This window comes from Trypanosoma cruzi, genomic scaffold, assembly GCF_000209065.1.
Source record: "Trypanosoma cruzi strain CL Brener 1047053516599 genomic scaffold, whole genome shotgun sequence".
Classification (NCBI taxonomy): Eukaryota; Euglenozoa; class Kinetoplastea; order Trypanosomatida; family Trypanosomatidae; genus Trypanosoma; species Trypanosoma cruzi.
Window position 1 is genome coordinate 1 of NW_001849303.1, and position 12234 is coordinate 12234.

Consider the following 12234-nt stretch of genomic DNA (forward strand, 5'->3'; position numbering starts at 1 on the left):
TTTGTTCGATGGTGTTGGCGAGCGACCCCACACAATCCAATCAAAGGGACACGCCGGACAGAATGGCGTCAGTTAATAATAAATAAATAATTGCGCTAATGCAAAAAGCAGCAGGGATTTGGGTTTTGCTCCCGAATTCGGAAACGACAGTGGCATGAGAGTGTGTATGTGTGCAAGGCCTTTCGTGGGACCGTGCTGTCCAATCCCGCCGTGCCCCGACACAAAAGGGCAACAAAAAGAAGTAAGAGCACACTCTCCAAAATAAATGACGGTTGGGCAGTCAACCCCCGTTTCGTCTCACATGACATCCACATATGTGCACTCCACCTCAAATACGTACCTCCCTGGACGCCGCATGCATGACGTGTGGTTTCGTCACTCGCAATTTGTTCTTCCTCCTGCAAACAACAAAAAGGATGGCCATGGCGCAGCTCCACTCAGGGGAAGCAACCGGGGCAGACACGGGTAGGAACCAGAGAACATACCAACAATAAAAAAGGGGGCAACAACTCCTCCAATCCACAGCATCGTGCAATGTTCATCCCTCCTCTTCTACATTGAAACCTCCTCAACAGAACAAATGCAACAGGCACATGTCCAACATAATACCTTTGCTATCCCGCGTTAAATCATACTTCCCATGCGTGCCACGGCGGTGATGCCAGCGTTACATCCGGGATGACTCCAAAATACCGGGCACCATGCTGTGGAGAGTGGATGCTTGACGAACGTGGCCGCGTCAGCACCTAACAGGAAATGCCGTCAAAAAGAAAAACTACACGCGGCCCAAGCTACCCTGTGGCCGTACTAAAGCGACATTGAAACAAGTGTGTAGAAATGTAAAAAAAGGAAAAAGAGGAGGAACCACAAGAGCGATCCAAAAGAATGCACCAGTATATACATACACAAAGAAATACATCATTTCGCATACTTCTTCGTTCTTTCTCTTGTTGTTCTTCCCATGCAACACCAGAAATACGAAGAGTGACAGGCATGCCCTCCCACACAGTCATCGTGGAACAGGAGAGAGAGTCACTGCAGGCACCCGCACAAAAATAGAAACAAACCAACAATCAATGACGCTGTCAGGGCGGAGTCCGATGGGTGGCTGCGCAGCTGCACAGCCGTGGCCCCCACGCCCTCCCTCATGTCAGCCAGCAACGCGCACTCACAACCTCCAGAAGGTGACGCGTCGCAGAAGGGCTTCATCGACTGTTTTCCCTAACGCTTTCCTGAATGCATCCTATGGCCCGCACACAACCACCATCGTCGAGCACGTCCTCACTACTGAGCACAGATATGAAGGAGAGAGCACCAGCCCTCATATTCGGTGCTGCATCGGCGGGCGCAAAACACATACACACGCACACACACGTTGCGCATCCGCCCCGGAACAGCGTGATAACTCGATAATCCGTTGTCGTCAATAATCCATAAAATAAAAGCAACAAATCAATCACCCGATCAATCTATGAATAATGGAAAGAGAGAAGATGCCTGCCAGACGCATCTGCGTCATGCCGCATCTGCGAGGGGCCTTGTGTCTTCTCGCCGCGTAACGGTACTGTTGGGTCGGAGCCCTTACACCTAAAAAAGAAACTGCGCTAAATGTTTCGTCAAGCAAAGCACCTTCATCTGTCCAGAGCGGCATGATTAATGCCGCAGCTCGCACTGGATGCACGGTCAAGCAGACTCAGGGCGTCGGAGCGGGTGTCACCGGCCATGAGCTGCAGCGGCGGTGCGGGTGGCCGGTACGACGACGCAACGGTGGTGCCTGAGGCGTACGACGATGACGTCGCGTCGTGCGGCTTCTGCGTTTCTTCGTCGCTCTCCTCGTCATCGCGCAGCAGCGCCTCCAGCCCTCCACGCCGCGGCTCGCGCAGCTCCTGCCAGTGGCGGTCCTCCGCATACCACACAACCATGCTGTACACAGTGATCGCAAGCAGCACAGCGGCCAGCAGCAGCTCCATCGCCACGTACGCCCTCGCACCGCCGTCGCTCGGCGCAAGATGGTTGGCCGCGCTGATCAGGCACAGCGCCGCAAGCAGCACAAAGCTCGCAGTCTGCAACAGCGTCAGGAGGGCCGAGCGCATCATGTTCGTGAAGGCAACCACGCCCGCACCCGCAAGCAGCACAGCCGCCATGCAGAAGTACTGGACGTGGCAGCCTCCCACGGGCGGGTGCACAGCCGCAATCAGGCACACCACACACAGCACCGACAGCTGGAACACGCACCAGTACACGCGGCTGCCCCTCATGTTCGTCAGCATGCCGCCGTACATCCGCTGCTGCGCCCCGGGATACCAATACCCAACGGGGTACAGCAGGCGCTCGTGCAGCGGCTTCCTCGAAAACTGCCAGTACTTCGTGAAGCTCGCGCCCACGTGGCGAGCAATCAAGTAGCACACACCAGCAGGAAACGCCACACCGTACAGCACACCAACGACACCAACCACGCGGTGCTGCACGCGGGCGCCGGGCATCGCCAGTGCGAGCACGGAGCCGAAGAAGATGCCGAGATGCATCGCGTGCGCCACGACGTACGTCAGGCTCGGGAAGCGCGTCGCCACCCACGCACTCGCCGCGTCCGAGCCGCGCCACCGCTGGAAGGCGGCCGTCACACCGCAGTGCACGCACCCGAACACAGCGGCAAGCAGCGCGTTGCCCACCACCATCCACAGCGGGTCAAAAGCAGCGAACACCGACAAGAAGTACGGCAGCGCAACGGTGCTCGCACGCTCCTGCGTCGAGGCGCATGACATTCTCGCGAACACGCCGAGCGCCTGCATCTCCAGGATGGAGCCCAGCCCGCCGGTCACCACCACGGCAACAGCCGCCGCACCCGCAACAACGCCGGTGATCGCCGAGAGGGCGCTGGCAGCGGCGGGCAGCGTGTTGGACGCGATCGTGAAGGACCCAAGCAGCACACCCTTGCAGCCGCCGGACACCGCCGCAGCGTCGCAGCGAATGACTATCGTCTCGTCGGCAGCAATGAAGTAACCGCGGTGCACGGGCACAGTCAGCTCCAGAACGGTGGACGGATTCGTCGCGTTGCGCACCCACGTCGAGTTGCTCAGCATCGCTCCCCACGGACCACCGAAGCCGCTCGGCTGCGCCGTCGACACCGGCACGAAGCTCAGCTGCGCGCCGAGCCGCGGGTCGCGTGCCCACCGAAACGGCGGCGGCAGCGCCACCATCAGCAGCGTCGGGACGGCGCTCCCACCGCCACGGATGTCGTTCTGCGTCAGGCCTCCGCCAGCCGCCGTCGTCGTCACGGCGAGCGTCGGGCACGCCACGTCGCTCCGCCACAGCGTGCTGCTCACCGACGCCGTCGGGGTCCGCGTGGACGGCAGCGCCACCGTCTCCGTCACCTGCAGCGTCTCCGTCGGACCGTAGTGCGCCGTGCTCTGACTCGGCGTCCACACCGACGTCCACGTTGGCGTTGGCGTCGGGCTGCGCGTCTCCGTCAGCGTCGCCGTGCAGCTCAGCGACGGCATGCCAGGCGTGCGGTTGCACCCGTACACGTGCGGCAGGTACACCGGCAGGCAGTCGCGCCCGTACCCGCCCTCAGCACAGCGGCAGCGGCACGACCCCGAAATCGCCCTCGTCGCAGCTGCAAAGCAGTGCACGTCGGCGTCGCACACGCCACACGCCACGGGGCGGAATTCCCCGATGATGCCGGCGGACCTGTAGTCCATCGGCTGCAGCGTCTGCCCGTTGAGCGTCAGGCACCCCACGACAAACCTTCGGCCGGTGCCTCCAAGCGTAACGGTGCCGTCCATCACGACGGGCCCACTGCCAGCGTTCCCGTGGAGCGTCAGCGTGCTCTGCGCAAAGTCCGCGCTGCGCGGGTACGACGGCACCGACAGGAGCCTGCCGCTGATGCTGTTGCCGCGCACCGACAGCCACGACCCGGACGCAAACGACGCCAACCCCCGCAGCAACAGCAGCGCGCCATCCGTCAGCGCACCGACGTTGTCGTTCACCACGACGGCGGACGCGTTAGCCACCACCCCGCTGTCGAACACCAACCCATGCGCGGCGTACACCCGGCTCCCCGACACGCGCAGCACAGCGCCCCCCGATGCAACCACGCGCGCACTCGCGTACAATGCAACGTCGCCACCGAGCACAGCCGCGTCCAGCGCGACACCGCCACCGACAAGCTCCAGCACCGCGCCGTCCACCACCACCGTCCGCCCACCAGTCATCACGGTCACGAGGGCCACGCCGGATACAACCAACACGGACCGCACGAGCCGCAGGCCCGACAGCACCAGCACCGGTGCGTACGGCGAGGACTGCGAGCTGGGAAGATACACAAGCGGCGTAGACCTCGCGGCAACCAGCAGGGAGTCCGTCACCGTCAGCACAGATTCCGCGGGGAACGTGCCCGTCAGCACAAGCGCACCGTTCAGCGCCTCCACATCGCACACCGACAGCTCCACCGGCCCGCTCTCGTCGCTCCCCGCCGACACCGCACCGCGCAAGCCTCCTCCGCCCATCACGTACAGCACGGCGCCGTTCAGCAGCGACACGTTCTGCACAACGATCCGCACGCCGTCCCGCGCCATCCACGGCACGTAGAGCACAGGACTCACGCTGTCCAGCACAACGTGGCGCAGCGTCACCTCGCTCGCGCCGGCAGGCACAACGAACACCGACTGCAACGGCACGCCCTCGCGGACAAACACACTCGACGCGGTGCCCACAGCAGGCGGCAGCGCGGGAGCACCCACAGGCACGCACGCCTCGCCGTATCCGCCGCTGCCGCACACGCACACGCACACACCGTTCTTCATGCTCGCAGACGCCGTCCCGGGCGCGTAGCAGTACGTGTCCCTGTCGCAGTCCTCGCACCCAACAATGTCGATGCTCCCAGCGTCGCCAAAACCAGCCGCTGCGTACTCCTCCGCAGTCGACAGGACGCGTCCACCAGCGTCGTTGCACGCCACCCTCAAATGCGCCCCAGCCGCGAGCGACAGGCCCGCAGACAGCATCCGCGGCAGCAGCGCTCGGTTGCGCACAAAGCTCAGCGTGCTCCCAACAGCGGTCACGGCGCCAGCGGCGTAGAGCATCTCCCTCAAGACGCCGTCGTGCACGTTGCCCCTCGCCAGCAGCATCGACCCGTCGGCCAGACTCACCGTCGAATAAAACGCCACCGCGTAGTCCCCCGTCGACGAAAAGCCGCTCCGCACAAGCGCCACAATGGAGCCCGACACGCTCACAGCCCCACGCACAGACACCGCATGCTTGCACAGCAGGAAGTCGCTGTCAACAAACGCCACCACGGAGCCGTCACTGGCCATAACACCGCCCTCCACTGACACGCACAGCCCCAGCGCCGTCTGCACCAACAGCCCGTCCACGTACAGCGCACCGCGCGACGACAGCGCCACGCCGCCAAACACCAGCACGCCAACAGCGTCGCGGAACACAGCAGCCACATGCGTGCGCGCGATGGTCAGCACACTCCCCGTCAGATTCACGTTGTGCAACACGAGGCACGCGGAGGCGTCGCCAAGGTCGTAGGCGCCGCGGTACACAACACGCGCCTCTGCAATCAGCACCGAGTCCACCACAATGACGCGCGAGCCCAGCGGAAATCGGTTCGCCACCACCACGCCGCCGCCAGAGCGTGACTCAAGCCCGCTGATCAACACATCGACGCGCTCGCCAGCAGGCGGGTCGGACCGCCACCCGACAACGTACAGGCTCGCTCCGCTCACAAACGTGCAGTTCGCCAGCGTCACGTTGCGCACACTCCCTGACATCGACTCCATTTCCACCACGAAATCCGCCGCGAAGGTCACACCAACGTAGCACAGCACCGACGTCCCAAAACCGGCGTTCACCTCCACATCCACACGCACATCACGCACGCACAAGTCGGCACCGTCAGTGCTTGAAGGCTCGGGAACAGCAACGGGCAGGCACGCATCGCCGTGGCCACCCTCCGCACACGTGCAGGCACAGCCATCACTCGAGGCCGTCGTCGTGTACGCAGGGAAGCACGACGCTGCAAGGGTGCATGGGTCGCTGCAGCTCAGGATGGTGGCATTGTACACGGACGGAATGCTGTATCCCGCCGCCTCCTCGCCGTTCACAGTGTTGCACGCGGCCACAATCGCTCCGTTTGTGAGATCGCGGGACTTTTTGAGTATCAGCAGCGCTTTGGTCACTCCATTGTTGGACATGAATTGGTTGCCGGACACAGACACCGTGGAGTCGCGGAGATTCACTTTGGGGTCAAAAAAAGTAAACGCATCCGATGGGGATTCACGGCAGAGGTTGCCGCTCAACTGCAGCCAGGAGTTGTAGTAGATGTTGGCGGCAAAAGTTGAATAAAACACAGCCAAGCTTCCCCGCATTTCGTTGCCCTGAAACACAACCGCTGACTGGGACTCCACACGTAAGGCCGACAAAATGTGCATGAAGTACTGCACCGGCCTCGTCACAAGGTTGCCTCGGATCACCACGGCAGAGTTGTTCAGTACAATCAGTGAAAATGACTGGCTAGACCCCTCAAGATGTATCAAATTACTGTTAGCGCCTTCCATATGAAACGTGTTGCCCACCACCGCAAACACGGAGTGCCACGACACCCTCAACGCAGATTCAACGATGTGAATGGGGCTTGAAGATGCCCTCAAGGTCTGAAACACATTGCCACTGAGCACCACCGCGGAGTCGTTGCTGATCGCCAGTCCATTCATCGCGACACACGACGGGCTGCCAAGGTCCAAACCCGGCCGAGGGAGGAGCCTTGTGGCCGTGAAGCGGTTCCCGCTGATCGTGATGTTCGTGTGCGGTGGAAACCCACCCTCCGGGCTGAGCAGCGCGTCACGGAACGTGTTGCCGGTGACGACAATGTTCAGCGACCCCACAGCGGCGTACGCGTTGCCCAAAAGCACCAGCACGGCGCCGTCCCTCCACGTGCATCCATCGAACGTGACGTTCGCCACTTCGCCCGTCATCGCCCCAATCAGCACCGTCAGGCTCATGCCGCCCCCGCTGAACGTCACGTTGCGGTAGCACAGCCACGACAGCCCGCCGCCCACAGTCTGCGCCACCTCGGGGTACAAAATGTCGCTGATGCACTCACCAACCGGCGGTGGCGGCGGTGGCGACAGTGGCGGTGGCGGTGGCGGTGGTGGCGGCGGGCCAGCAGGCACAGGCGCCGGGACGCACACATCGCCGTGCCCTCCAGCAGCGCACTGGCAATTGCAGTCGCTGACAGCCGTCGTCAGAGGAGCAAAGCAGTTGCCGTCCTTAGTGCACTTCCCGCACACTGCAACCGTCGTCACGTTGGTAATGCCTTGGAGCGCCAGCTCTGCCGCCGTCGTCACCTCCCGTCCCGCGACCGTCAGGCACCCAGCAACGAACCGGTAGCCGGCCCCAACCCGCTTCAGCAAAGGCACCGACAAACCCGTCGAGCCCATCTTGCAGCCCGTCAGCGTCACCACACTGCTGCTGTCAATGCTCACAAAAGCGGACTCAGTGTCGTCGAAAAACGCACCCACTCCCACGTCGTTGTCGCGCCAATCCAACCAGCTTGATCGCTGGACGGTCCACAATTCGTCTGCAACAATGGCGTTGGACACGGAGCCGCTGTTCCCCACCACGCGCAACACGCTGTGATCCGACACGCTGAATCGGGAGTGCTGATACAATAGGCTTGTCCCGGAGGACATTGTGTTGTTGAGAAGCGCAAAAACAGAGTGGTCACTGACACTGAGGGTATTTACGTGGAACAGGTGTGCGTATCCATCGAAGCTGCAGTACCGCGTGTACAGCGAGCTGCCACCCACCAGCGTCAGCGTCCCGGTCGAGTGCAAACCAAACGCATCACGCCTCGTTGCACGCGCCCTGGCGTTGCTGACCAACAGCGAGGATGCAGTCAACACAACTTCGTGCAGCAACACAACGCTCAGCTTGTTGTTCACTGTTTCCGGCAGATGGACCTCGGAGGACTGCACCGCGTCAACCTCCGTGACGGCAATGTCGCAGTGCTGCGGGAGGGCAAGTGCAAAAACAACGGCGGAGAACCGCATCACCGTCTGGCTCACGCGGATCAGGACGCCGGCTGACTCGGCCGCCTCAGCATCCCCAACAAACTGCAGCGCGGCACCCTCACGGAATGCGCACCCAGTAAGCGTGATGTTGATGGGGAGATGCAGCGGCATACTGTCAAAGGAGAATGTCAGCACAGCACCCACGCCGCTGAATGTCACACCCACGTAGCAGTGGTGCGTCTTCCACATGTTCAGCGTGATTTCCCTCAGCGTCTGGTTCACCACGCAGCTCGTGTCGCCGTCGACGGCTCTCTCCGCTACGGGCGGCACAACCGTGTCGGGCACCTCGAAGGGAAGACACGACGCGCCATGCCATCCGTCCTTGCAGCCGCACGAGCAAGAACCGCGGTCCACCGACTCCGTCCCGGGCATGTAGCACGCCGCGTCATCGTTGCATGTACCGCACCTGAACACCACCACGCCCTCCGGAAACACACCGTCGTACGACACCTCCTTACCTCCTTGCAGGTTGCACCCAACCACAAGCTTCGCGGGAGAAACCACAATCATGTTCGACTGATCCAGATCAGCAAAAGGATAAATATCGTCCACCTGACGGTTGTGTGCAAGCGCCACGGTAGTGCCGTCGCCCGACAGCTGAATGTTGTGCTGGTCATGTCCTATACTTAATACTGAGGCTGTGCTCACGCTGTTGCCCTCCACACGCCACTGCGCACCACCCTCGAGAGCCAAAGAGCCGGCCAAATACAACAGCGCAGAATCCAAAAACTCCGCGCTGCCAACAAGGGTGCAATCCGCCACTCGCAGCAGCCCCGCGGAGCTCACAGTGGTATCCTCATAAATATAAATGCCGCTCACTGCGCTCATCGTGTTTTTCTCCACGTCAAAGTAGCCGCCATTCTTTACATCAACAGCGTAAACATAAACACATGATTCCATCCCGTCATCCTCCTCCGTTGTGCTCAGCGTATTTCCCTTCACAATGATCCCGCCACCATCAAAAACACCAATGGAGAAATAGAGTGCGTAACTATTCCCCTCAATGTGGTTGTCAAGCAGCAGCAGCGTCGAGTTCTTATCAAAAAAAAAATCCGAAAAGGCAATGGCATGGCTCACCGTCGACAAGAGCGTACTGCCCGCCACCAGTATCTGGGAACTCGCACCAAAATCACCCTCAAACTCCAATGCACCAGAATCCATCATCGAGGATGTCACGTTCACGTGCACGCGCGCACCACTCCCCCTGATCAACAGGCCCATGAGGACGCACTGCAGCAGCGTGATGTTGAGTGTCTGTTGTGGCGCGTTGAATGTCCACAGGTCCAACTCGATATCAGCGATGAAGGTCACGTTGACGAAGCACAGACCACGCACACCGGGATCAGGATCGTCCACGGAGCTGATGCTGCCACCGTGCACGCAGCGGACCTCCGTGTCCTTCACTTCGGGGAGCGGGAGCGGCCCAAGGCCGTCCGGAACCGCAGCCGGCAGACACGTGCCACCGTGGCCGCCAGCAGCACACACACACTCACAGCCGCTGATGCTGCTCGTCCTCGCTGCAAAGCACACAGCATCCATGGTGCACGCGCCACAATCCAGCACCGTCACGGGCGTCCCTATATTGAGGTCGTCTTGGTAATTCGTCACAGGAGAGCCTACTGCCTCGTTGCACACGACGTAGATGATCGGGCGCGTGTCGGATGGTGGCGACCAATCGTTTGTCATACTTACAATGGTTGACGAGTACGAGCCATACGTGAAGTTGTTGTAAAGTATCGACCACACACTCCGATCGCGGAACGCAACGCCGTTTTCACTTTCCATGTACACAACGTAGGCGGTGCGGAACTCGTTGTCGCGGTGCACCAGCCAACTGCCACCAGTCACAGTCAGCGTGTTTGCAATGAGCATGGCGAAGCCAAGACGGAAATTGCTGGACACAATCTGCAGCACGCTGCCGCCATCCACCGCGACTTCCCTGAACACACACGCACCTTTGTAGTATTCGGTGCTCGGCGCACTCCACGAGCTGTTCTGTACGGAAAACACGGAGCCGCCGCTGACACGCAGGTCCGACACAAGGGCGTACATCACGTGCACCCGCGATACGACAGCGCAGTTGTCCATGTAGAAGACGCTGGACAGGTTCGCCACGAGTCCGCGCTCTACGAGAATCGCAGCGCACGAGCCCCCGCCACACGACAGCGTCGACCGCATCATGACAAACCGTGTCGACAGAAGCCGGACACCGTCCAGAACAAGCGCGGGACCACGCCGGGATCCCGCATGGCCAGGGGTCGTCGGCACGTACTGCGACCCGCCAACCGTCGCGCGCAGCGTTGAGTTCGCCAGCAGCACACTCGAGTGCAGCGGCATCGCGCCATGCAGCACGATCGTGCCCTCCAGCGACGTCACATTCGTCATGTCGACGAGAGCGTGCGGCATCAGGCGCGCCGCGCTCTCGCTGAGGCCACCAATCCACAGCTGCGCGCCGCCCGCAAGCACACAGTGGCGCAGCGTCACGTTCAGCGCGTCAGCGAACGCGTCCATCAAGCGCAGGTCCACCGTCACAGTGATCGGCCCGCTGAACACCACCGAGTCGAAGCACGCCGTCGCACGCCAGCCACCAACCGTCACCGACTCCGTCAGCGTCACGCCACTCACGCAGCCCTGCGCACCGCCACCACCGCCGCCGGCCCTCGCAGGCGGCACTTCGAACGGCAGGCACGCCTCGCCCACGCCGCCGGCACGGCAGCTGCACACGCAGTCGGAGAACGACGCAGTCAGCGCATCAAAGCACGCCAGCGCAGCCGCACAGCCGTCGCACGGCACCACGCTCACGGAGGGCAGGCCGGCAGAGCGGTAGTCGCCGCTGCTCCGCAGCACCCGGCCGCCGGCACGGTTGCACTGCACCCACACGGCGCCGCTCGTGATCGTCAGCCCGGAGACAAGCGTCGCGCCAGCGGCAGCGCAGCGCGCAATCGACACGGCGCCGCCGCCCAGCGTCACCCCCGACAGCGACGCCACAGACAACGCCTCGCCCACCGCCCACACGTCGTGCAGTTCCACCCACCCGCCGGCACCGATCGTCCCACCGTCGCAGTGCACCAGCGACGACGCAGCAGACCCCTCGACGCCCGCGAAGCGCAGCACCGAGTCGGACACCGCAAGGCGCTCTCCAAGCACAATGCCGCCGCCACTGCTCACAACCGACACTTTCGTCACGGAGAACACCGAGTGGCTCCGCAGCCTGAGACGCGACGAGGACGCCACACACATCGCGGACGCGGTAGGACCGCCCAACGCCTCCAGCAACACGCCGTCAAGCACCACCGCGCTCGACAGCAGGTCCACACCGCCGCCAACGTGCACCGCCGACCCGCCCGCGTGCAACGACCTCAGCACAGTGTTGCTCACACGCAGCTGCGTCTGCAACAGCGACGTCGCGTGCAGCACAAGTGGCGACGCCACCGCGTCCGTCAGCCCGCTCAGCTGGGAGTAGTGCATCGGTCCCGCCGTCACAATCGTCGAGTCACGGACCGTCACGTTCGTGTGTTCCGGCAGGTTGTGCGCAAACACGAGCGAGCAGTAGCTCCCAGACAGCCCGCTCACGCTCACCTCCAGGCTCCGGTCACTCGCCGGCTCGCCGCTGTAGCCCCGCACGTAGATCTGCGCACCGCCGTCGCACACGCAGTTCCTCAGTTCGATGCGCAGCGCGCCGGGAAGCATCGCCGGCACGTCGAACACAACAGCCACGCCGTTCGTGATGGACACGCCGTCCATCAGCACCGTGCCCACGGCGCGGCCAACCGTGATGGCTCTGTCCACCGTACCGCCCCGCAGTCGCAACACCACCGCATGCACCGCGGGCATCCACGCCGCCGCCGCAACCAGCGCCAACACAACGAGCAGCGCCGCACACGGTGCCGGAATGGCCCTGCGCCGCACACGGTGTCGGCTACGCGGACACGCACCCACCGCACACCGCATCCACCGAACCAATCAGATATCAATAGGGCTGTCGTGGTGTGTCGCACTCGCACCGTCGACCGTAGCACCTTTCTAATAAATCCTTTCCTACAGATGGAGAATCCAAAAGCGCAAATCCGATAGATCGCTATACCACTACTACTAATCCTAATACTGCCGCGAGCAATAACCAATACCTTGAAACGAATAGTTGTGCTGGTCAAGCCAG

At 62.1% G+C, this 12234-nt stretch overlaps 1 protein-coding gene across 1 annotated transcript, besides 2 other annotated features; it reads right to left on the reverse strand.

Moving 5' to 3' along the window:
- Nucleotides 1-12234: a sequence feature (areas not merged during assembly with more than two copies in the genome that could not be assigned to a particular haplotype).
- Nucleotides 1632-12026, reverse strand: Tc00.1047053507999.10 (dispersed gene family protein 1 (DGF-1), putative; the record flags this gene model as incomplete). Its single annotated transcript, XM_802025.1, has 1 exon — nucleotides 1632-12026. The coding sequence occupies one exon, from the start codon at nucleotides 12024-12026 to the stop codon at nucleotides 1632-1634; it is 10395 nt and encodes a 3464-aa protein (XP_807118.1).
- Nucleotides 7110-7163: a microsatellite.